The following is a 26,581-nucleotide window of genomic DNA, read 5'->3' as shown; positions in this document are numbered from 1 at the left end:
TTGGGCAAAGCTGCAATGCAACTCTGCACCTGAGTCCTAACCATAAACGGAAGAGAATGGCTCAAGAAGGACCATAATGATGCCGCTTCAAAGATGGCAGAAAGGATGTCATGTATTGTCACATGAGGAGGCTAAACAGGAAAAGTAATTACGGTGACATTCTTCAACTGAGCAGGCAATGTTAAAGGAGACAGAATGATCCCTTTGGATAGGAGTTGGCAGTGTGCTGATCGGGTGCTGTATCTTACGTTTGACTCAGGGCAGCAAGATAACTGGATTCTGAGACTCTTTGCACTGACTTTCACAAGGAAGACGGGACACCTAGCCTGACAACTTTATATTGAATCAAGTCACAACAGAGAGTCATACACGGTCTGAAGAACATTGGCCAAAACCACCCAAATTAGCCTACTTGTGCCTATGGGTATGGTGAATTATTTGAACAGGCGCCCATTACCCACCGGGCTCTTCCGATACCTCTGCAAGCTCTGAAGCCACAGCAAGCAGAGCCACTGTGCAAGCTTCTAGGGCTTTTTCAACGACGTCAGTAGCTGATATTGTCTATGCTCCAGTTTGACCTTTCGTGACATGTCAAATAGGCTGGAGCTCTTACAAGATTCTCTATTATGAACCTTGTTCAGTGAGTGCTGAGTGGTCTGAGACGCAAACACTCAGAGAAGTGCCAAGTTTATTAGAGTGAGAGAATGCCACCCTCACATGCCACCAAGAAACAAAGACCTCAGGGGTGCACGGCATGCACTGAGGAGAATCTCTAGATCAGAAGACACCCTAGAGGTCAGCAGGTTCACCTCCCACCTGATGTGCTAACCCCCATCCCGCTCTCCAGTGGGCTGAGGTCCATCTGGGAACACAGGTCCACAACCTCGCAGCCGGCCGGCTCTGAATCTCAAGTGTAGCAGCAGATGATGTACGCGCAACATCTGGTAGTGAGGAGTGCAATGCCTGGGCTCGGGCCCCACTGTCCCTTTTCCTCTGAGGAAAGGAAATCCCAGAATCCAGTGTGAAGTCTTTCCATATTCCCTACCAAGCACAAAGTACAAAGAAGTACTGGAGCAAGGGACTGAGCTAGCCCTTGGGCTTCCAGGAGGCCAAGTTTCTGGCCCCCCGAAGGCCTTTACAGCAGGTCTCTGGAGCCAACCATCTCCAGGAAGGCTTATTCATGAGCTCAGAAGATTCTTTCCCCAAACAGCTAGACTTGCTGCTCCACCAGCTGCAGTTTGGCAGTCTTGACTCGATGGGCTTCCTTGAGGTTCTGGGCACGGACCTCCGAATTTGAAATGAACTCTACTTGTTGGATTGGGAACCAGCCTTGCTCTCCATCTGAGAGCCTCACCCCCTCCAGCCAGCCTGCAGGAAGCAGAGGAGGAAAGAAAAATTAGCTGCTAAGGGCTCATGCTAACTTCTTGAACCTCCCAGTTGAAAATTACTCTCCATCCTAAGGCTCAACGAACTAGGATCCTCTGGCATGAAAAATTCAGTCTCACAGGACATTGAGATGGATACGCTGGGTCTGTTGACGTCCACAGTCAAACATACTGAAAGCTTCTTCACCGCTCTCAGTTGAATTTTGTCCATCAAAGTATTGATTTATACTTTGATTATATAACCTAATTCCTGGTGCCTCACAATCTGCTCTTACTTGGGAATGAAACTGCTTCAAATACAATTAATAAAGTTAAATCAAGTTACCCAGGAGTCTGTCAACTGATCAGAATCAGTCTCCCTACAAAAAGGGTAATTTCTATGCACACAGAAGAGACCGCAAGGATATGTGTGCAAAGATTGGAGTTATGCAGCCCCAAGCCATTACGGAACTGCTAGACGGGGAAACAGTAAAGATGGCCCATTATTCCTAGAAGCTTTGGAGGAGGCACTGATAACTTGATTTGGAACTGTTCACTGCCAGGACCATGAGAGGAGAAATTACAGTTCTAGAAAGCTAGTACACCTCTCTGCTGCCCCTGCTGGCCACCCTCCTGCTCACAGACTCTTCCCCCTTACCATCACTGCTTTGCTGAGTCACCATCACCACATCCGCTTTCTCTAGCGCCAACTCATCATTCTCTCGGGGCTTGTAGGCACGGAGGCACTGAACCTGTGGGGAATCTTTGGAAGAGTGAAGAAAGGTTAGGAGCAATGACTAGGGCATGAATGAGGAGCTGTGAGGGAAGGGTGGAAGGACTGAGATAGAGAGAAGCGTGGGATTACAGACAAAAGAAGTCATTGGGTCCACACTTTTAATCCCAGAACTCAAGGGGGCAGAAGCACGTGGATCTCTGTGAGTTTGAGTACAGCCTGGTCTATATAGCAAGTCTAGGTCAGCCAGGGCTACAGAGTGGGAACCTGTCTTAAAAAAGCAAAAACAAAAATAACAACAACAAAAAATCCACAAACAAAAGTCAGGGAAAAAAAAAAGGTTTAAAAAAAGACAACAAAAACAAAAAAGCGAAGAAGAAACATCTTCATTATCTATCTACTAGGGATCAAACAAGCCAATTAAGAAAGAGAAATATTAGTATGGGATCTAATTTTTAAAAAGTCTACTTCTCTGGGGAAGATGACTGGAAAATACCTCGTGACTACATTTAATTACTCATGGTGACAAAAGCTTGAGGTTCGGCTGAACACCCAGCTGCCCTCTGAGATGTGAGCTGACCTTTAGGTTTTTAATGAAGTTTGAAGTTCTTAGAACTGACTGTTGGAGAGGAACCCTCATTCCTTATCCAACCATTTTATGTTCATCTTTTGCTCCAAAGGGAGCAAGATATAGTATGTTCTGAGTCAAATAAAAGTGACCACAGTCTGGAAGCATAGCTTTACAATTGTCATGAATGACATGGTACGGGAGAATTGTCTGTATTCTGTCAATCATGTTTTAAATAAATGTTGATTGGCCAGACAGGAAGTATAGGCAGGAAAACCAGACAAGAAGTAGAAATGATGCAATGAGAACAGGAGAATTCTGGGAAGGAGGAAGTTCATTCCTCCCACTCCTGCCCCTCTGAAAAAGGTACTGAGCCATATAGCAAACATAGATCAGAATAATGGGTTAATATAAGCTACAAGAGCAAATAAGTAGCATGAGCTAATGGGCCAATCAGCTTTATAACTTATAGAGATCTCTGTGTGATTTTCTTTGGGGCTAAACAGCTGTGGGAACCTGGCAGGACAGAAAACACAAACAAACAGGCCCCTTAATGTTACAATGACACTCTGCTGTGAAAGAGGTTATTCCTATGGTCCCAGAACAAAAACTACTAGGGTATGAACCAATGTGTTTGCCAATACACTGGTGGGGTCCTCTGATAGGCAGTTATAGCACAGAGGAAACATCTCTCTTATAGGTTGTAGACATCATCTTAACAGACTTGGCTTTAGGGCTGGTGAAAGTTAATGATGGTTTACTAAGTTTAAAAATATATTCCACAAGTTTTATCAAGTGGTCAAGGATGTCAGGTCAGATATAGTAGATGGTAATAAAGGCTATTACTGTGATCAAAGATGGCCAACTTAATTTTGGCTCTTGGTCTGTGACATTGCATCTCCACAATCGCAAATTTCAAGTCTAACGGTCACTAGGATCTTCAGCACAGAACTCAGAACTTAGCTGATCGGTTTTCCAACAAGATCCAAAATTGAAGTCTGAGAATCTTGCATAATTTTCTTCATTGTACCAATGAGAGACCCCTCTTCTTTAAAAGCAGCCTTCTACTATTAGATACCCTTATGTACCCTGAATTCCTCTTGCCTTAGTTTCCTTGTCTGTAATTGATGATGATGATGTAGATGATGATTTTTTTGTTTTGTTTTGTTTTGGTTTTGGAGAAAGAGTTTCTCTGTTGCCCCGGATGTCCTGGAACTCACTCCGTAGACCATGCTGACCTGACTGTCCTGGAGCTCACCCTGTAGACCAGGTTGGCCTTGAACTTAACAGAGATCCACCTACCTCTGACTCCCTGAATGCTGGGATTAGAGGTACATGCCACCACCACCACCACTACCCAGTGATCAAGATGATGATTGATCAAAGTGATTCATGAGGAAATTCTAGAGGCTTGCTTATAAGCCAGGTAGCATTTCCACAGATAGTAATTAAGTTCATGATAACACAGTTCAGAGGATGCCTGTACCAAACAATCATAGATGGATTTGTCTTTATACTTTACTTTGCTGCACTGATTTTGCAAAGAATAAACGAGGTGATACATTATTAATAGTGCACTATTTTCTCTAAAGCTCAGCATCCTCTTGCAGCCATAGGGAATGTTGCCCCCTTACCTTCCATAAATGAAGCTAACCAGTGGACTGCACCGCAAGCAGACAGTACTGAGTTCAGCTGGGTTTTCCTAGATCCTACTCGAAGGCTCATTACACTCATTTGTTCTTTTTACCCACAAAAGGCCCAGTGTTCCTCTGATACGCTCTGGGCTCTGGCTATCCTTCTATGCTCTGTGCTGGTCTTTTCTTCTCGGCCCCATCACAGCTACACTATCTCCCCTTGTTTCCCTCTGGCATCTTCAATTGGTAAAACTAAGTCAAAAATCATAGCAGATAAAACTTAAAGGGATATCTATTTTACAAAGAACAAACATTTGCCTGAGGCAGTGAATGCATGAGGAAAGGGACTGTCACAGTGAGCAATGGGTTTTACGGATGTATCACTGTGTGTTTAAGCTTCTACTGCCAGCAATCTACCATGAAATTCTGAGGAAAAGCAATAAACAGAAGCTGATTAGTTACCACTCAGTCCACTCCACCCTTCACCAAAGAAGACCACAGATAGACACTACCATTTTCTATTACAGCCTTACTTACCATAACACTCAAGCAGGTCCAGCTCCTCTTTGGGCATGGCCAACGCTGAGATCCACCGAAGCTTTTCACTTCTGAAAACAAAAAACAACAAAAGAAAGTCATAGCATCAGTTACAGTCGAGACACAGGCTGAGGACCAGCGGTGGGTGGGGAAGGCGAGCGGCTACCAGGACATGTCTAATTCAATGACTCCCCTGCCTGGTGGGAAACACCGTATGACACTGTACTATGTGTTAGTATGTCTTGTTTATCGTTCCTTTCTCTCTTCAGGTATATCTTCCACAAAGAGTCATAAGGTGAACTGTCAATCATACATACACATGAACATTTTCCAGGGTGGAAATCATACCAAGCAAAACAGTCAGCTGTTTACACATAACCACTCTGCATGTCTCTTAATCCTCACTCAGTTCCCTTCAATTAAATAACTAAGATGGAGTCAGGTGGTGCCAGAGCACACCTTTAATCCCAGCACTTGGGAGGCAGAGGCAGGTAGATCTCTGCGAGTTCGAGGCCGGACAGGTCTACAAACTGAGTTCTAGGACAGTCAGAACTGTTTCACACATAGACACTGTCTAGAAATCAAACCAAAACCTAAGATGGAAATGACTATTTAATAATAGGTAAGCCAAGGAGCTAGATCCATGTCACCGTTACTATTGTACTGTAGTATGAACTAGCCTTAGCTATAGTACTATAGCTTACTATAGTACTATAGTATGTTAGTTAAGTACTATAGTACTTAACTATAGTACTATAGTATGAACTTAGCCTTAGCCGAATTTTGTGATCATCTGAAGGTCTGTATATTATCTTTTTCTCTGTTAAGTGCCTAGGTTATTGAGAGTGACACTTTCACTTTTCCAAAACAATGTTGCACAAAGCTCTAAAAAAAGAACACAAAGCTCTATATGACTATTTGTCTCGGGTGAAATCCAAAATACAAACTCAAGCACTATTTTTTCTCTTCCATGAATGGAGACAGGGACCATTGATCACCCTTGAAATGTCTTCCAAGGAACCAATCTGAAAAGCATCCCCATCATGCGGAGTCTTAAATCACAAAGGTGTTTAATAATTTAACAGATTATCTTTCCCTGTTTCTCATGTAGCACCAGGAAAGCTACCAGATGTTCTTCAGCGTGCTACATTGTGTGTGATTCTAGAGTTATCATTAAACTCTCAACACCGTACGTATCTGTGATGGTTTCATGTGTTTACTATCATTGGAAAGATTGCAACTCATTTCTTAGTGCTACAGATTTCTCCTCAATGGAGGATGAAGCTAAGAGATTGAGGGAAAGTAGAAGGCATTCAAGATGGCTTCTATTCACATAAGTGCCCAACAGCCTTGGCTCTGGGTTGTACTGATGAGCTGATCTCTCAAGGATACAACAATCCGATTCTCTGCTCATTCTGTACCAGCGCATCTCCCTCATGATGTCTCACAGACCTTGTGATTTTTGAGTAAAGACTGTAAAGCAGATGTTAAGAAAGTGGCAACTTTACATGTTCACTCCACGCTGAATCTCCTTCAAGTTACTGCTTAGCTCTAGGGCCTTGGGTTTCCCCATGCCAGAAGTGTGGAGGCCAGCTCTGGGTGTTTTTTCTATCCAAGGACACCCAACCCACAACTTCTGTGCCCAGCCCCATCTTACTGAGTCTCAGTGCGGAAGAGGAACTCAACTTGGGCTCCCTGTGCGTTCGGCAGCAGGAACAGACGGAAGAGGTTCTTGTGAGCCCCATGTAGCTTCATTTCACACTTCTCTCCTCGAATGGAGGAGAACGGAGCATGGTCAAATACCAGGAACCGGTTGCCCCTGCAAAATGTTAAGTCTTTTAAGTCTGATTCTATAGTTTTTGTACTTCACCTTCACGCTCATAGTCTTAGACTCAAACTCTCTGCTCTTAATTTCTACAGACAGTATTAATATAAAACCCACACGAGGGCTTCAACTTGCCCTCAATGTGATAATCCCAGTGTCTCAAACAACCATTTACAGCAGTAGTGATATTCACCGCGGAAGAGAGAAGAACCAATGTTAACTTCCTAAGCTCCAAAGAAGCAGAGTTTAAACTCTGAAATTAGCCCAGTGGTTGTATTGGCTAATATGCTGGGCATAACTGAAAGAACAGATAAACTTATTTAAGATGGTGTTTCTTTGCTGTGGTTTACTCATGTCTATAACATGAGGTTCATTTCTGTGACTTCATGATGTAATTTGGCACATTAGCCCCCCACACACACACACACACTTCTGTTCTCTAAGCTATGACTCATGACTCAGGCTGTGGGTTGTCTAACTGAGGAGGGATCCATTGGTAGCAATGGCCCTCTAGCCCTATCCCATTCTTTCGTATGCCCTGGCCTCCCATCCCAGCCACTGACTCTCGGGGTCGGGACAGCAGCAGACAGTCATTGAAGAGATGCAGGTGGACTGGACGAGTGGTCAGTTTCCTCCTCAGCCCTGGGGAGGCACTGAACTCAAGAGCTGTCAGTTCCCCACTCTTCACCAGCCATCGAGATTGAGAAATCAATGGGAAAATCTACAGGTGGGGAGGAGAGAAAAGGCAGGTCATGAGCTTCCTCTCAGTCCTGCCTGACCTACCAAACACCAATTCTACACCTTCCCTCTTGCTCTTAACCAACCCATCCAGATTCTGTGTCCCTCGGGGCCCTCTAACTACACTGCACCGGTGTGTGGATCCTGTGTTCATATGCTCCAAGGTGATTCTGATTGAACGGGAATGATGTGGGAGCAGAAATCTGTGTGCCCAAGGAGAAGATGTTAATAAACAGTCAGGGCACAACACCGTATCACTAAAGTCAAAGGATCAAGGGCAGGGTTAGGGTTAGGGTCATCTGCTCTTTCCTTGATGACTGCATGAGCCAAGACAGGCAGGCAGAATCAAGAACGGAGCTGAGGGTAAGGACGTCAAGGTGGGGTCTTCTGGGAACTGGGGTCTGGGTAAAGAGTCCTGGTAGAACTTAGAGAAGGATTTCCCTTCCATTCTAGGGAAAAGATGGTATCTGTGATGCCCTGGAATTTCAATGCTGGAAATCAGTTTTATATTTGTTTGGACAAGAGGTTTTGACGTTTTTGACACATTGCTTTAGTTAGGTTAAAAGTGATCTGATAAAATAAGTGAGTCAAGCATTATTCAGCCTAAGTTCTTATATAGCCTTATTCTGGGAAATTCCTTCTGTCCATTTACTGACTGCTCCTCCTCCTCCAGGAACTACTGTTCCTCCCCCTTTTCTCATAATCTTGGCAGTTTCCTTATGTACATTCAGATCCATCTATTGATTTACATCCTCCACAGGTAATAAAATCCACACATAGTTCTATGCCTCCACCTATTAACAAGGCTTGTAAACTAAAATGATCATTTGCATATTCCAGAGATGAAGAGAAGGGCGGGGAGGACCACGGGAGGCTGGAGAGGATGGAAACAGATGACTCTGCCTGGGGATGGAGTGGAGGACAGGCTAAAGAGACTCAGAGGCAGGGAGGTGTGCCAGGGTCAGCTCACTTTGCACTCAAACTCAATCTTCTGGCTCAGGTAGATGAGCTCCTCTGTCCGCCGCATCCTCTGCACATTGCTGTTGCAGTCCCGGATCAGCTGAGAACAGAGCAGGGGAAGGAAAGGCAAGATCATTGTGTTAGGGTCTTGAGCTTTAAGGCCCCTTAAGGCCGTCTGGAAAGATGCCTGCAAACTTCGGTCTTTCCTAACAGGCTGGAGGAAACAGCATTAAAGTCATGTCTTAGGTTGCTGGAATACTCTGCCTGATATGAGGGTACATACTGGGATGAGGGACTGTGGTATTGGGAACACAGTTGCTAGATGTGGAATGTGAAGAAGTCATTACAGTGCATGCAAAGAGGTTGGCTCTCCTCTTAATCCAGTCCCATGTCTGATACTTTCTTCAGTCATGAGTACCCGGGGAAGGGGAAGACGCATCCCTGAATGAGTATTATTGGTTATTGGATATGATGACTGCCTACCTTCTCCAAGGCATGGTGTGCCTTTGTGGCCTCTGCCTCTTCTGAGGAGCCAGGCTGAGTTCTCTTCAGAATGTTCTGTAGAACAAATAGTAGACAAGAGCCATATGTGACGAAGGATGGCTAAACAGGAAGAGATAACTGGGGAATGTTTGATGCAGAAGTCAGGGACACAGTTCCTAAGGCAAAGGTTTCTCTGAGAGAAAGATGTGGGCAGCTGGGAAACAGCGCACATCCTCCACTTGATGTGGACACTTCATAAAGAATGGATGATCTTTTGCCCCCAAACTTTCCAAGATCATGTCTTTGAGTCAAGGAAATTGGATCAGGGAAGTATCTGCCGTACCTGGAGCAGTAGCTTGAGACGGGTGATCCGCTGGAAAGGCAGAATCAGAAAGGACTTGAGGGACAGGCGCTGGCAGATGGGGTCACTCTCAAGCTTCTCCAAGACCTCTCGGAAACTGCTGTTGCTATTCCTAGGTGGAGTAGGAAGACTCAGGTGTGGAGGAGATGGGGAGGAAAGGGGGCTCGGGAAGGCATTGGGAAAGGAAGTTCAGTGCAGGACCTGGGACTGGGAAGGGATGGTGAGAGCCCATGCACAGGGTTCAGATAGGACTGCAGAGAAAACCTGATATGGAGAATGCGCTGAGATTTCAGCTGACATAATGGGCAAAAGAACAAGCACTCTCAGGAGAGTCCTCTGGGCTGGGGATAAAGTCAAGGTCACGGCAAAGTCCAGTAAGGGACAGATAGGGATCATTCTCACATTAGGCTTTGGAAGGTGCGTTCCTGATAGGTCTGGTTGGTGACATAAGGCAGGTAGACTCGGCGGAATTCAGGGGCATGATTCAAGACAACATCACACACTTGGAAGGAGAAGATGTTGTTCTCGAAGTTTTCTTCTAGGTCGGAAAGGAACCTGCACAGTATTTAAACAGTCTCATGAGGCCCTGGGGCCTCAGCTCAGCATGTTTCAGCCCTGATATTCCGAGCGTGAAACTTCTGCTTCCACCACTAACTTCCACTGACGCTCCTTAGTTCTCTGTCCTTGCGATGCAGTACCACCTCCCCAAGGTTGTTACTAGCTTAATCTGATTTAATGAAAACAGAATTCTAATATTCTATTTTTCTTCCTTTCTTCTATTCTGGCTTGCCAATCCTTCAGTGATTTTTATATCTTGTGTCCACTTCAGTGCACACCCAGAATGTACGTAAAACGCCAATGCAGGAACAGTTCTCATTCATCTATTAAAGACTTGTGAACCCCCACACCCTCCCCTCTTCTTAGTTCTTCCTATCTGCCTTCCTTGGGGCGAGCCCAGGGCCACTCTTATCCAGACTTTGACAAAGGTTTCTATGAGGGAGAAAAGAAGCCGAAGATTCAATGGCTAAGAACAACGAGGTGGAGAGAACGGAGTGTGGAAGAAGTCTCACGTGGTGCTGACATCTCGCACATCCTGTAGACGAGAGAAGAGCCACTGGTGATCCTGGGCGGACAGGGAGGCCCGGAGTTGGGCTGAGTGTTGGAAATGATCCACAGCTATGTTTAGACTGCGAAGGTAAGATGCCTCTGACACAATCAGCTCAAATTTGGCCTAGAGGGTTGCAAAAGAGGAAGATTAACGAACACGTTAACGAACTCTCTAGTAGCTACCAGTTGTTGAACAATATTTAGGGTCAAGCATTGAATTAGGTACAACTTATCATTACTCAGAGTCATGAAACACAGCTTAGCCTAGCAGGGATGTGAAGAGTATTTGAGCATATAAGATTCAACTTAGGGGCTGAACAATATGTGTGAGTCACTACATTTCCCACATAAACAGATAACTCTGTGATAACACAGTTATGTTAATTTGCTACATCATAGTAACCATGTTACTAATAAAATATACTCTATTAGACCGCATAACAAGGTAGTTAATACTTTAAATAAATAATGAAATTTATTTTTAGAAAAGGAACAAAAAAGTTGAGTATTTCTGGAAATTTTACTAAACAAACAAAAGAAAAGAAAAGAAACAAAATGAAAAAAGGAAAATAAAGCCAGAGGGACACGTAGGAATGAGGCACGAGGCCTGGTGGGTTATGTAAACAGTACAGCACAATATGAGCTTAAAGAGATGTGAAAGGGTCAGGCAGTGGTGGTGCATGCCTTTAACCCCAGCACTTGGGAGGCAGAGATAGGTAGATCTCTATGAGTTCGAGGTCAGCCTGGTCTACAAAGTGAGTTTCAGGACAGCCATGACTGTTTCATGGTTTCTCTGAATCTTGTCTGGAAAAACAAAAACAAACGAAGAGATGTGAAAGGGAAAATTCCCTAAGTACACGAATTAGCTGGGTAGTTTAGTATTCTTTTGAATGACAGTGTCTTTTAGCCAAGTGTGGAAAAGTCTAGAGGAGGTAGGAGCAATGGTGAAAAATGGTAACATGTCTAGGCATGGGAGAAGTAAACTAATCCAAGCACCAAGCAGGCAGAATTGGAAGACTTTGCTTATTTGCTGGAAGTAGGGTGCACAGAGGAGGAGCCAAAGCCAACACCTTGCTCTTCAGTTGGGTAGAGGTTGGATGATGGAATTGCTGATGAAGCCATAGTGCTCTGAAGGAAATGACTTAGGGAGGAAGGTGACAGGCTCAGTTTGAGGTCTGAGGAGAAATGGAAAGATGTGAGAAAAGTTTTAGTTTAAAAGGGAACTAAGTACTTAAAGAATGTGCGTGGAGGTTCCAGCAGGGGGCGCAACGACACAGGCATGGCCAGTGGGCTCTCTAACTGGGGCTTCAGTAAGACTACTTGGCGAGAAGAGAAAGACAGGCATCCCTTGCTGATGTCAGATAGCCAACCACACAGGACCTTTCTATAGAACCCCAAACCATGACACTGCACATGTATCCTCAACATAGCATCAAAGATCATATGCACACCATGACATTGCACATGTATCCTCAACATAGCATCAAAGATCATATGCACACCATGACATTGCACATGTATCCTCAACATAGCATCAAAGATCATATGCACACCATGACATTGCACATGTATCCTCAACGTAGCATCAAAGATCATATGCTCTAAGGTGGCTTATTTAAGCTTCTGAAACTTAGGATTTTGTTTTCGTTTTGTCCTCTTATATAGACATAGTGACCTACCCACACACATACATGATTGTTAAAAGGAATGGAGTCTATGAAGGAACTGTTACTTCATGAAATGAGCATGTATGTATACGGTACTGATGCAGAGATCTCTCGGGTCAAAAAGTCAAGAAGATGAAGGCTAGAGTCTAGACCCTCATGTATTCCTAGCTTACTGTAGTCTTAGGGAGAGGGAGCTAGCGTTCATTTCATCTTCCCATTGTTTGATGGGAAGAAATAAATACAGGGCAGGTTAGGAATTTTTCTCAACACATGTGTTTTAAAGCTTGCAATGAAATGATAAAGCTTGTCTGCGGTTATCACTCTTGTACATGAAGCAGGTCTGCATTGTCAAAATTCTAATAGCCATATTTTCTGACTAATTATTCTGTAGTAACCATTTATCTCTTTTTTTTTTTTCCTGCCAGTAACTCTTTGTGTCTGTTTTACAAATGGGAAACAATGCTTAGAGAGAGCAAGTGATTTGGCCAAATTCAAGCCACATGTATGAGTGAAGGCTTCATGTCCGGATCAACTGTTGTAGAACCTAACTACTCAGATATTCCTCTATCCCACAGTGCTCTACTTTCTCCCTGGGAAGAAAGGTTCTACCTCTGATATCAGACAGATCTGAAAGCAGAAACTGAGTATGGAGAACTTACTAATGGTTGCAGCTTAGAACCAGATAAGCATTGTCTCCTACCATCTTGCTGCTGGGAGTGATGACAAGCAGGGACATCCTAATGCTTTAGAGAGATCTAAGAACCAAAGGACAACTTCTGGTTGTCCTCTTCAAAGGACCAGCATAAAGACTATGTGGCTTGTCTGTCATCCTTGTGGAGGTGGAGAGATTATAGCTCATCATGGAACAGTAGTGACAGAGGTTACATCCGCATCCCTGCCAATGGATGTAGAGGTATGGTCACTCTGTACGAGCCCGAGCCAGTACAGGTAGGAGCAGATGGCACGTGATGAATGTGGGAAGTGGGGAAAGTGCCCAGACTCTGAGAGCAGTTCACATTCTTCAGCATGGCAGTGAGCAGTCACTGGGTATACATGGGAGCATGGGGCGGGGACTGCCTGCTCTTGGTGGCAGAGGTGAGGAGATAAAACATTAGCAAATATGACTTTGTTCCCCCTTCTCTGCCCTGCCCTGGGTGGTACCTCTTGCAGTTTTTGATCTTCATGGGTCATGGACAGTAGCACGGTACTGTTGCGCACCACAGGGATCTCCTGCCAGAGGGAGCCACTGGAGGCCATGGAGAGGCGCTGGAGATAGGAGTCCGAAGGCACCACTGCCTTTCGACGCTGCCGAGGGGAAGAGAGTCCAGGTCCCTCGGCCAGACTATCCAGCCGCTGCTGGCTCTGGATCTCCTTGTTCAGAACAACGTCACTGTACTCCTGATAGAGTAGCTGGGCTGTGGGTGAGGATTCATGGGAGGAGAAAATCCTGAGAAAAGGAAGGGAGTGGAAGCCCGCAGCCAGAAATTGCCATCTACGGCTGACCTCCGGCAACCCTTTCTTCTGGACACTGCCACTCGATTGCTGGCCGTCACGAGTCCCTGACCCACTTTAGGCAGAGAGCACACCTGCGCCTAGAGACCTGTTTTCAGATACTCACAGGAGTTGATGAGCTTGGAGCGGCGTCTTGAGAAGCCTATCCCCTCCTTTGGTTTCTTCTCCCTGTGGAGTAGGTGGGTTTTGGGGTGCTTGTTGACCATGAGACAGAAGACCCCACCACAAGTGACTTTAGGTGAAGAAATCTCTAACCCTCCATATGCATGCTGGGATGTCAGGACCAAAGGAACAGAGACTTCAACCTGTACCCATCATGGATCTTTCCATGATGTATTCAACTCCTCTCCCTTATCTCAAAGTCCAGAGAAGATCCTGAGGTCTTGGGGAGAACTTATAAATCCTGTGGGGCATGTCATACGATAACCCCAGATATTATGCGGAAGGACACTGTTTCTAGTCATATGCCCAAGGAGACCAGTTGACTCAGACACAGTGGGCAGAACTTCTTAGGTCCAAACACCTGCCTTTCTGGCAGGCCTGGTGCCTTTCTCTTCCTCTCCTTACTTTCTGAAGATAGAGGCACCAGACATTCTGGATCCCAGTATCCTTATCCACTGAAGGCCTAACTAAGGAAATCCTAGTGTCATAAATGAAGACCATACAGTTGAGCTTGTGAGGAGCCAGGGCAACTCACCGGAAAACAACAGAGTCTGAAGAGCCAGGAGGTCTTCCCATGCCCGAGTTTCTTAAATCTGGAAAGGGGAACGGGTGACATAACAGGGGGCATTTAGAGAAAGTGAAAGGATGAGGAGGGGTCACAGGGGAGCAGAGGGAAGACAGTTCTAGCAGAACCTGGAAGAGAAGACAACACCAAAGCCAGAGGTATTCCAGAGTCCCGAACCCTGTGTCCCTGGCCCTCAGGGCAGGATGGAAGACTGATATTAGTTGTGCCCCCAGCCTTCAGGCAAGACGGGGAATGCACCAAGAAAGGGTGCCTTAAGTTCATCAGAGCAGAGAACAAGAAGGCATAGCCATGGAGGGAGCCCAGCAACTTCAGGAAGAGGTGGACTCCTGGGGAAGCGAGTGATGGAAAGGCAGAGAGGAAGGAAGAACACCGCGATGGGATCACGGGGCCATGAGTTTGAGTTTCTGAGTTGACGGCAAATGCGCAGCTGAGTGAGGCTGCAGAGAGGACAGTAGAGACCCTAGAGATGGACGAACTAGAAGAAAACCTTCGCCTAACAACGATCTTTCTGCACTCTCTGCTCCCCACTTACCTGAAGCGCTCTCAGGCAAAAGAGAAGGTCTCCGCAGACCTTGCCGGTTCCAGCTCTTGAGCTTGTTGGATGCCTGGCTGACAGTCAGTTCACTGCCACCCTCTGTCCTCACTGGGTCCTGCCTGTCAGGACAGCTGGATGTCTTCTCTAGTTGGTGGTGGATGGGTTTTTCTGACTGTTTTGTTGGTCCCAAAGATGACCTCTGTGTGTCGTTGTATCTCTCCTGAGGGCCTGATCTTCTAAACGATCCTCTCACTGGGGACTCAGACTCTTCAGGGAGCCCTAACTCATCCTTACTGGCAGGTCTCTGAAGTTGTGGGATCCAGGGAGTGGTAGGGGAAGAGGGACTTAGAAGGTTTGTCATGTTGCTGAAAGCCAAGCCAGGTGACACTTCACTGTTACTCCTACTGGTGGCAGCCAAAGAGTCTGTTGATCGGCCTGTGGCCGGGGGCCAGGAGGTCCGTCCAACAGAGAGAGTGGAGGCTGTCCAGTCTTGGCCAGTGGGCCTTGGATTGGCTTGACCCCCTGGATGTCGAACTCCCCACTGGATACTCCTGCTTCTTTCCCTGGACTTGGGGGGTAAAGGGGGTGGTTCCGAGGGAGGAACCGGGGGTAGAGGCCGGTACTTCTTTGGTACACTAGAGGAAGAACTTAGAGAATGACAGAGCTCAGGAGCGTCGGGTGTTGGGGGTAACGGTTTGTTGTATCTCAGCCTGGGGGGGATGGAGGTCTGAGCATGGTGGGGGTCTTCTGGGGTGGATGGCAGAGGGCGATGCTGCCTTGCCACAACAGAGTCAGGAACTAGGGGAAATGGGCCTTTAGGAGATCCATGTAGCCCCGAACTTAGGGCCAAGGGAGGAGGATGACTATATCGCTTCAATGCGGGGCTTACGACATGAAGATGGCGGTCTCTCTCCATGACAGAACTGTAGCTATGTCTCTTTTCTGGGGGAGGAGGGGGCAAAGTCTCAAGTATCCTCATATCCATGGAGACAGTGGATGGAGAAGAAGCAGGCACAGGAGAGCCTGTGGCAAAGGTTGAGCTCTGTGGGTAGCTCCACAGTTGGCTGTCATGAGGATCGCTGGGTCCCTCTGGATTGGAAGCAAATTCTCTGGAGTCCTGTCTCACAGGAAAAAAAGCAGTAGAGGACTCTGAAAAGATGATACCGTCCCTGCTCCTTCTGTCTCTCCTTGGGATCAGAGAGCCATAGATGGCAGGTTTGGGGGGCCTCTGCGGTAGTTCCGAATGAGAAAAAGAAGAAGACATTCCCCCAGAGTCTAGAGTCTGTTCTGTCCTGTGAAAGCCTGGGAACGAATTACTTCTTAGATGTTGGGTGGCTCCAGTGTAGCTGCAGAGAGGGCTATGTTGGTTGGCCTTGTCCGAGGTGGCACACGGGTCCTGAGTAGTTTTTACAGGTAAGGGCGGAGTCTCAAATGCCCCACAATGAGGTGAAGTGTCAGCTGAGAGACAGGCTGCTAGGGTGTCCTTCCCAGGAAGGACAGGCTGAGTGCTAACAGGTGACAAGGAGGCAGCGACGGGGAAGACTTCAGGGGAACCGAAAGGGGCTGAATCCGGTGTCCTAGGAGTCACAGATACACTGGCAGAGACAACCTCAGTCCCCTGGATGGATACTCCCCCCTTCCTTAGCCTGACTCCTTCTTGCTGGCTGTTATGAGTCCTATCTTCAAGGGGTTCTTCAGTAGCAAAAGAAGCAGATGGAGAAATGGGTTGCTGAGACCACTTTGTTGTCTCCAGTGCAGAAGTCAGAGCTTGGGGTAGCAGTTCCGTAGGAACAGGATTCCTCTGAATCCCAGGACTATCAGAGCAAGAGACGCCCGGACACAATGAACCCGGCGAGAGACCCTCAGAAGCTACAGGATCCACTAGGGGACAACACTTGTCATCTTCCGTTCTCCTCCCTTCTTCCACTGCCTGCCCACCCCTTCCCCCACTCTCTAGCTCCCCCTCACCTGAATCTAGGACCTCCTCCTGCCCCTCCACTGGCACCGCCTTTCCTGCCTCACCATGCTCTGCCTGCTTTCCACTTCCGTTCTCTGACTGCACTACTAACCTTTGCTCCTCCGCAAACTGCACATTCGCCCTCCTCTCCTCCACCTCCCTAAATTCCCTGCCCTGCCCCTCCTCCTCTGAATCCCTCTGACCCTGAACCTTCCTGTCCCAGTCCTCTTGACCGCACTCGCTGTAATCCAGACCCCCCAATTCCCCACTGAGTCCCTCACTTTCCCTTTGTGTTCCAAGCATTATATGATTTTGGTCCTTATCCTGTTTCTGTTCATCTTCATTGCCATTAACCTCCTCTCCCTTCTCTTCCTGCTCCCCTAGAAGACCACCAGAACAAATGTCTTCCCTCAGAGTTCCTTCCTCCTGAATTTCTACTTCTTGTCCTTCCTGTTCCTCCAGAGGGTGGAGGAGGCCTTCTTGCCCTTGCTTTTCTTGTGTGTCCTCCAGCTGCGGCTCTTTGCCCTGCCTCAGCAGTTCACTTCCCTGGCCCTCAGACTGCTCAGTTTCCCCAGGGTGCTTTCTGCAGGGAGGCCAAGATCCTCTAGCGGTAGAGGTGTCTGGAGGGGTTTCTTCCTCTTCTTTTGCTGTTCTAATCGACAATGTCAAAGACATGAGTTCTGGCTGCAGCTCGGCCTCCACTCTGCGATCTAGCTGGCTGGATTTGTCTAGCCATTCTTCCTGACCACCACAGGCCAAGCGTTCAGGGGCAGCTATTGTTCTCGACAGCCTGTCTTGAAGGCTCTGGGAGACGGCTTCCTGCAGGTCTGGCGTGTCACAGGCCTCAGCCACAAGGATTTCCTGGCTGCTCTCCACATCTGAAGAAACTTCCTTTGAGAAAAATCCCACACTATCAGGTGTGTGGTCGCTCATGTTCTTTAAGTCCTTCGGCTGCTTCACCAAGAGTCTGTGTCCATCCGCCCACATGTAGGATGGGTCTTGGCCTTCTTGAGCTTCAGGCTCCAAGGAAGGGATCTGACTGCTCCTCATGATAGCTCCAGGGACAGTTGGAAAGTCTGCTATGGCAGGGCTGGGTGCAGAGGCTCCATGCTCGGGTTCCTCAGCCTCCATTGGGGCCAGATCCTAAAGAAGAACACAAAAGAAGAGTTTCCAATGCTTCGTCTGTGTCTGTGTCCAAAGGGAGAGATCATCAAGAAGATGAATGGGAAACTTCTTTGGTTTGATTCAGGGCCATTCATCAAGACAGGTATTCAACAAAATAAGCACTAGCCTTTATATGTCTTGTTTAATCTCATTGATTTTTAAATTAAGCTATAATTTCTTTTTAAAAAAAATGTTTAAACTATTTTTATTTAAACATTAGCTGTATGCACATGCAGTGCCCATAGAGCCCCAAAGAAGGCACTAGATCCCCTGGAACTGGAGTTAGAGGTGATTCAGAGCCATTAATATGTGTGCTAAGAACGGAACCCTGGTCCTCGGAAACAGTAGTAAGGGTTCTTAACTGTTAACCATCTCTGTAGCTCCCAAGGGACTTAGAGGGACTGAGGAGATGGTTCAGTTGGTAAGTGTAATAAAGATTTACCTAGAGGGAATGGGAGAAAGGCTCGGCTGGCATACAAACATAAGGACCCTAGCATACACATAAAAATGCCGGGAGCAGTAATGTATGACTATCACCCTAACATGTGGAAGGGTGGTCAGGGATAGTGGATCTCCGGAGCTTCTTGGTCAGCCAGTCCCTCAATCATTGAGTACCAGTTCAGTGAGAGCTTCTCTCAAAAGATAAGATGGATCGCCTTCCAGGAAGGTATGGGGCATCAACTTCTGGCCTCCACAACACAACACACACACACACACACACAATTTACCTAGTGGCCCTTTTAAGTGTAGGGCAATCAGCAGTGACCAAGACAAAACTCCTGGTGCATGTTGTAGTCTTGTGGGAAAAAACGGATTACAAACAATTCAATTAGCATTAAAGGCCATTGTCAAAGAGTTCCAGGAACTGCCAGTGGTCATTGCCCTCGAAATTCAATCACGCCATTGTCTAGTCCTCCCTGTCGACTCTCTGGACTCTCGGTGTGACTCAGCCTGGAGTAACTACCAGCCATGATGGCTGACACACCCTTCATCTAAGAGCCCAGAGAAGCAGTGTCAGGAGAGCGGCCTTGCTCCCGGGCTGCCACCGCAGGACTAAAGTAGGTCAAGCTACTATAGACAACGTGCAACACACGAGCCCTTTCCACGACGTCTGAATTTTACCCATCTTCCTATTTATATAGTGTCTAGCCACGCTTGATAGCTAATGACCAATTTTATTTTCAATGATAGAGACAGCTGCTGGAAAAGGGAAAGCTAACGCTCTTTACTCTACGCAACTCGAAAAGCCGCGCTACCTTCATTATGATACTGTCCTTCTCCCTAACACCTGGTGACCTGCCCTCACTATGTCCAACATCGTGACCTTCTACCCTGTCTTCCCCATTCCGAAAGAAAACCTCATAGTCTATTTTGCAAAGAGTTCAGAAGACAAGGGAGAGGTGCCGCCTCAATTGATTGCAGTTCAAAAGCAGCCTGCATGACCGCTCTCCGCCCTGCCTGTTCCCTCTGCCCTGTCTCCTCCAGGTCTGCATGCCATTGGCTATCTCCACAGCCCTTCTAACAGGGTCTAAGCAGTCCCAGGCACCCTTCAACTTCTATCTAAAATGAGTTCTGCCTGTGTGCTGTTCACAGCCTCACATCCCTCTAGCTCCACCCACTTTCAATGGATGCCATTCTGCCAGTATCCCCCATTTTTGGTGGTGGTTGTGACTCACGTCACAAGAATTTTCCTTCTTGGTATTTATGCCAGCATGCTGTCATGACTTAGGCTTCGGGCCTCTAATTTTTCTAATTCCTCAGATGGGTTAAATGACATTTCTATTTCATGGAATTAAAAATTATGACTCACTTGACTTCTCCCTTTCACTGAAACTTATACCATTTCAATTGTAGAATTAAGTGAGCTGATTCAACCTCAGTTTCAACCAGCCAACGACAAGCCGTATGAGACAAGCTTTGTTCTATTGCCTACATCTGGCACAACAGTAGGCACATAGTAAGTGCTCAATAAATATTTTAAACATACACAATAAATCTCTTGTTTCCCTCCTGGTCAAGAGCTTTCATATCATGTTCACACATCTTTGTACCTGGAGCACAGCCTAGACCCAGGCTCCACACACACAGCTCATTTTCCACACAAAATACCACTGGTAGTTTAAATTCTTTGGTATCTTCTGACTAGCCTCTAGAGTAATTCCAAAAATTCAGCAAAGACCCCATACACACTGTACAATATAGCCTCCACCTTCTATTTTTTTCCAGCACTGGCCTCTACCCTCAGCTCTCAACCCCTTTTCTCTCAGCGACAGTCTTCCTATGTTACAGTTCGATGCTGGAACGGTCACAGACAACTCTCTGCTTCTCCTCAAACACTTGGAACTTGTCCAGCATTGTGAGCTGCATCAGGATCTCCATGAGGGCACATCCTCTCCCATGCTAACTGGGCAGTCCTCTCTCCCTACAGCTTTACAGTCCTGGGGGCAAGATGCACCGGTAAAAGTATGCTTCACTCTTGCCTGATTGGTGCTTTGCTAGTTTTTAAGTCAACTGTAGAAATCATTTCGCGCATTTAAATTTCCTTTTCCTTATATATAAGAGATGGGAAAAATTGCTTCCTTCACAGTTCTAATGAAGATTAACCAATACCACATGGAAAAGCTCACTGTTACCTCTAAAAGTCATAGAAACTACGGGCAGTAGTGCTCTGGGAGACCGAGTATGTGTAGGAAAGAGAGAGAAGGTTGGAAGCGGCAGACGCCTTTCTAGAAACACAAGACTCTGCTCAGTGTGCAGAGAGTAAAACTCAGGCTCAAAGATTCCATTTCCTAAGCAAATGATACAGATGAATCTGAAATGAAGACTCCTGATGTGAGTCTAGAGGACCCTAGGAGTTCCTCGGCCCCTCTCTATCCAGCTGTGTACCTTTCTGGTCAACTCCAGGTCGAAAGTGGAAACCTACCCATGAAACTGTCTTTTGTTGTCATGCAGAGTGGCTATGTTCACATACACACATGTACACACACATACAGAGACACAGACGCACAGTCACAGACACACGCGCGAGCGCGCACACACACACCCCAGTGACTGACCTCCCCTTGCAGTCTCTATGCAATAGAATCTGACATAACCAAACAGGCAGGTCCCTAGGCACCTTGCAGATGTAGTATGTGACAAGGTCCTGGTCACCTCACAGGTGCAGATATTATCTATATAGGGCAAGTCGAGATGATTAACATAAACACACCACAGGTGAAGGATTTCTATGTCCTTTTCAGCTAACCGGCAGTGTGTGAGCTGCTCTAACTAGTTCTTAAGTATAAAATATACAAATAACATATAATGTGACCTTATTCTCTCAGCCACATGGTAAATAACACACTTGTTCCCTGACACCTTCTGAAACTTGCTCCTACCTGCCTCAGAAAACTATGCGACAAACCTGTTATCTCTCCTCACCAGCATCTGTATCATCCGGGTCCCTATCTCTCAACATCATCATATGGTAAAAAAAGGACTGCCTGGATTTATAAATGACTTCCTGCCATAGCCACACTTCATCCACATATACTGTGTTCTATGTGGATATTTTCAGTTCTGATCTAAGAGTCAATGAAGGTCTGTCTCTGCAATCTCACAACTATGTCTTTCTCTTTGCAGAAATATGGTAGTTGCCAGACTCTGGTGGTGTGCACCTTTAATTCTAGTACCCCGGAGGCAGAGGCAGGTGGATCTCTCTGAGTTGGAGGCCAGCCTGGTCTACAGAGCAAGTACCTGGACAGCCAGGGCTACAAAGAGAAGCCCAGTCTCGAAAATACCCCTCCCCCAAAGAAAAGAAAGAGAGAGAAGAAAGAAAAGAAGTATGGGACTCACCTATTTATACACCGTTCATCCCAAAGGTAGCACAGACCCTCAATTCCTATACTTAATTCTACCTTAATAACCCTACACAAACAAGCATGACCTGGCTAGAAGGTGGAGAAAGCTAAAGGGAATCTGTAAAACATGGCCTTACTCATACAAGGGCATTAGAATTAGAATGGAATTTTTTTTTTTGAGCTACCCGTTCCATGAAGAGTTGAAACATCCCCGTATCCTTCTCATCTGGGGTGACTAATCACTATTTATCTGCACACAGGCAGAGACAGGGCACAGCATCCCAGGAAACTGGCTTCTCTCCAGACCAGAGACATTTCGCATCTTCAAGACCCCACGGTGTGGACTTTTTAGGAAGCAGAGCTCTGAGTCACCCTATTAACTGTGTAGAACCCAGCAGACCTCCACTGTCTCCCCCAGACACCGCTCCCCAACACCTCAGCTGTTGCCCATGTCTAATCACCAGGTATAAAATGATTTCAAAGATAATTGCGTCTGCATTTACAATGGCCGCTACACTTCTGCTTACAGGAGGAAAACAAATCTCCCACCTTCAGTCCAGAAGATCATCTCTTATTTTCGCTCATACAGTCACTACCCAGACGGGTAACTTTGTTCCGTGTTTGGCATTACCGCCCTCAGTATTCCAAGGACACCAACATAAGCGTCGTACAACACCATGGCTAAGACCTGTTCGACTGACCCAGTGAAGAATGGAAAACACGTTTTTTTTTATCCACTCTGTAATGTCTTATGCACCATCGATGGCCTCGGAGGGCAGATGGTCTTAAACAAGAGCATTCTATGTGAGGATGCTTATGTCCTCAGGCCCACCTGTGGCGGTGGGGCCACCCACTCAGGTAAGGCATGACTTGTTTATTGACATTGTGTCTGAGTACCTTACAGGTACTCCGAGTGGCCAGCTGACTCTGCACACACTGCAAGCAGGGAGACCTGTCCATCCCCTGTTTGTTTCTACACCGTTCGGCTCAACATACCATCCCACGAGAGATCCCATTTCTGCCCACAACACAGTAAGTGACTATTCCAGACACCACAAATGACGTCTTCTTGTCTACCCCCAAAACAGACAAGTGCATAACGTGACCACAGACGACCTCAGACAAATCACATTATGGGCAGCCATACCCTCTAGGGAGCCCTGATTTATCAAAACCTTTTTTTGCCATATCTGGAATTTCTGTATTCTTTTAAAAAGAGGGATCCCTTTACAATCCTTCCGACTTCTTCCTCTTCTACCACAGTCTTAGAATTTACACCCGGGTCCCCTGCCCAGCTCCTCCCCTCCTCCCCCATGTCCTTTCAATGTTCGCTGTTTCAGTCCTAGGCCTGAGGACTGGTTAGCAAATGATGACTGTTTTGATAGAGCCTGGAGCTTCCATACCCCAGGTGTAGATAAAGCAGGAAGTCTGGGAAGAGGCCACACTGGGGGTTGTTTCTCTGGGACTTGGAACTTTTGAAGTAAAGCTGGGAGCCCAGTCGGGGAGTAAGGGAGGAAGGAAGCTGAAAGGAAAACCACCCTCTCACCCTCCGCTGTTTGGCCTGCCCTTCCCCCTCAGTCTGACCCAGTGCTGGCCAGAGTTCACTGCTAGGCCGACAGGAGGACAAGACGGTCCTGGGAACCCAAGATCCAAGAGGGGCGGGGGAGGACTGAGACTTGAAAACTGAGGCCCCACGAAGAATTCTCCCGGTGCAGTTCTGCTAAAAGGCGTTTATAAAGATGCTCAGAATTAAGGACTCTGAAAACGGGCTCCAGCACCCGCAATCTGGCTGGCTGCACTACACAGCTCTCTTACACATTTCTGAGAACTTTGTTGTACTGAGGCCAACAAGAAGCTCCCTATAGACAGGTAAATAGGGGAGAGGCGACACAGAACAAGGATCCCTGTTACAGATCTCAGAGCCTCGGAGAGAGGTGTGCACACAGTCACAAGTACGTACGCCTGGAAATGCCGTGAAGATACCGAAGCAAGGCCCAGGCCTGGTTACAAAAAAAGAGAGACAATAACACTCCCAGGTAAGGGGCAGTCTAGAAACCGAAACTCAAGAATTCCTCATCATAGTTCGCTTTCCCCAGGCCCCCGACTTTGTGGGTGGAAAAAAAAAGTTCTGATTATTGGCCGGGGAACATCGCGGGGCAGGGTGCCCATTTCCAAGGCGCAGACCTGGCTGGAAAGCAAACTTTTTCCAGAGGCCATTCCTTCCAGCTCCCTTCCTCTTCCCCACCAGGTACTCAGCCCCTCACTCGGAGCCCGGCCCACTGGCCCAGCCCCCCATTTCCGGAGCCTGCGCCCCGGGACCTGGCAGGGACTGGTCCCCGGGGAGGCCTAGTTCTCACTTCTTTCCCGCCCCTGGCTTACGACCGCGGGGCTCCAAGGCCACCCGGAGCCAGGGGCTGCAAAGAGAGGAGGACACCCACCTGGTCGGAGTCACATGCTGCCTCGGGCCGGCCCGAGCGTCCCCTCCAGGTCCCGGCTCCCGCCGCGGTCCCCAGCCAGGCCAGGCCGCCCCGGCGCCCCACCCGCGGCCCGCCCCTGCCGCCGGACGGGAGGGAGGGACCGGCTTCTCCTAAGGAAGTTTCAGGTGAGGAAACAGGGACACACCTTCCCGGGGGAGGGGCAGCCCCAGCAGAGCTGGGAAGTGCGGGCTCTGCCAGGCTAGGGCGTAGCGACAGCACCCGCAGGCCGCAGCCGTCCAGGGCCGGAGCCCCGGCAGCAGCCACTCGGGGAGGCGAATCAGAGACCTGGACACGGGGCTCTTCGGTGTCCCGTGTGCCCCTGGACGCCCCTGCGTGTCTCTTCCTCCGTGGGTCCTCTTCAGGTCTCCATCTGAGTCTCATCGTACCCGGCTGACTTTCTGTCCCTGGAGTTTGCCTTTGGCTTGCTGCTGATGTTTCGGGACATCTGAGATTTGTGATTGTCCATGTGTGGCTTTACCTTCAGGGTGTAATGTACTTTTCTCTTTCTTGGTGTTTGGCGTAAGATAAAGGGTGTCTCTTGCCAAATTCTTCTCTGTCTCTGTGCCTCTCTATCTCTGTCTCCCCCTCTCTACCCTTTTCTCTTCCTCCCATTGTCCCTCTCTCTTTTCATTGGGTGCCTGTAAAACATGCTTTTGTCTTTTCTGTAGATATCCTATGTTTGCAACTATATTCCTAAGTTCATTTGACTATCCTATGTCTAGTTTATGATCCTTTTGTGTTCTTTCCAGTATTCTGAGAGTGTATGTATTTGTTTATGATTAATTCCTAACTCTATGGTCTTTGGTCTGTACACACGCACACACACACACACACACACACACACACACACACACTTCCTTACCTAAGGACAGGGACTTTGGATGTTGTAAGCATAGGTAGGCTCTCTCCCCCAAACCATTCATTACTCTGGGAGGTTCCAAAGTAACATGTGTCCTGGAGAATCTTAACAGGCTCTTTGGCTATTTTGCTTTCAGGAACACTGTGACCCACAATGCCAAACAGCTTCGGGTAGACGGTTCCCTGATCACCGTGTCAGCCGGTTGCTCCACGGATCCTGGCAGAAAGGAGCAGCTAAGCAGTTGTATGGAAGACCCTGTGAAATAAAACTTGACTGAGGAAAATTAGCCTCCTCTCTGATAGTCCCGAAGCGATGCTGTGTTCAAAAAAACGGCCTAGTTCTGCCATGCTCCTTTGAAGGATGAAATTTTAAACAGTTTAGCTGGCTTTGACACACTCTCAATTGTCATGAAGTATACAGGAAGTAACAGGAAATGCCAAGACTGGGATTCAGCCATATAAGGGCAGGCCAGCATGCTTCATAAACCCAGCAAAGGCATAAGAACAAGGAGTGAAGCCAGTCAGAAAATTAGAGCTGGTTGAAAAGTTTAAACCCCTTCTAGACTGGGAGAGAGAACCCTAGCAGTCTGAAGGTCCTGACCTCTCATTGGCCAACAGGTTTTGTCAAATGCAGTTTGGGATTGGCCACTGTGGTCAGGGAGGGGGTGGCATGCATTTTGTTACCCTTGGCTCCCGTTCCCTGTTTTTTCTTTCTCTGTCTGGGTCTCACACAGGAACCTCCTCATGCTTGCTGATTCTGAGCTGGCAGTGCTTTTGTTCTGTAAGCGTCTACCCGTGTTTCTCTGCTCTGTGACTCCTTTACCAAGTTAAACCGGAGCATGAATGCTGACCTGGCTTTCCCACTGGTGGTACGGTGTAGAAAAGTTGAACCGACCCCTTAGGAAGTTCTCTTCTCTTCCTGAGCCAGCCCCTGTCTTCAGGGTACCCTGAATACAAGACCAGTTTAGCCCTCCTCACCGTGCAGACTGAGTTTCATTATTTAATTTATGTTTTTCTTTTACCTTTCTTGATGCCAGGAATTTGGAGTGAGGGTTGTCATCCTGTCCCCAGATAAAGAGATACTTTGGTGGGCCTCATATTGCCTCTAAAATTCTTAGATTAGAGAGAGAACCATCAGTGGCAAGAGGGTGGGGTATAGGTTCAGATAGATGTAGACCTGTACGCTTGAATTTTCCCTCTGCCACTTATTTAACAAGAACATGTGGGGATGTTAACTTTCTGGTACTCACTTCAATGTTTCTATGAGTTGTTTCTTGCTGTCATTAACAATAGCACCTCACTGGGTTGCTGTGGCAACTCAGGAAGGGGTATAGAGAAATCACCTTTACAAGCGCGCTGTATGGGAAGGTGCTGGATATGGGTTATTTTCCTTCTCTAATTTCTAAGAGGCCCTGACAGTTATGCATAGGAAATGAATTTATAATAACAAGATGAGAGGAAAATGGGTTCAGAATAAAGTTATTTTTAGATGAGAGCTGCATTTGGTACAG

The 26,581-nt window shown here is 47.2% G+C and overlaps 1 protein-coding gene and 1 long non-coding RNA gene across 2 annotated transcripts; one reads left to right on the top strand and one right to left on the bottom strand.

The window, feature by feature from the left end:
• Positions 1-670: 670 nt before the first annotated feature.
• On the bottom strand, positions 671-24,286 carry Arhgef5 (Rho guanine nucleotide exchange factor 5). The gene is made up of 15 exons (XM_087901830.1): positions 24,174-24,286; positions 14,770-17,872; positions 14,187-14,244; positions 13,596-13,657; positions 13,139-13,392; positions 10,274-10,434; positions 9,606-9,758; positions 9,186-9,315; positions 8,843-8,917; positions 8,370-8,459; positions 7,225-7,382; positions 6,494-6,655; positions 4,837-4,907; positions 2,023-2,127; positions 671-1,368 (listed from the first exon to the last, which is right to left on the bottom strand). The coding sequence occupies exons 2-15, from the start codon at positions 17,858-17,860 to the stop codon at positions 1,211-1,213; spliced, it is 4,728 nt and encodes a 1,575-aa protein (XP_087757956.1). The 5' UTR covers positions 17,861-17,872; positions 24,174-24,286; the 3' UTR covers positions 671-1,210.
• LOC146889675 (uncharacterized) lies at positions 23,232-25,357 on the top strand. Its single transcript, XR_015736690.1, has 3 exons — positions 23,232-23,771; positions 23,984-24,337; positions 25,208-25,357. It is a non-coding gene; the product is annotated as an uncharacterized LOC146889675 (long non-coding RNA).
• The last annotated feature ends 1,224 nt before the right edge of the window (positions 25,358-26,581 follow it).

Source organism: Myodes glareolus, chromosome 25 (genome assembly GCF_982192425.1).
Source record: "Myodes glareolus chromosome 25, mMyoGla1.1, whole genome shotgun sequence".
In the NCBI taxonomy this organism is placed as follows: Eukaryota; Metazoa; Chordata; class Mammalia; order Rodentia; family Cricetidae; genus Myodes; species Myodes glareolus.
Note: the sequence above shows the minus strand (reverse complement) of the source record. Positions and strands in the feature narration are given on the sequence as shown.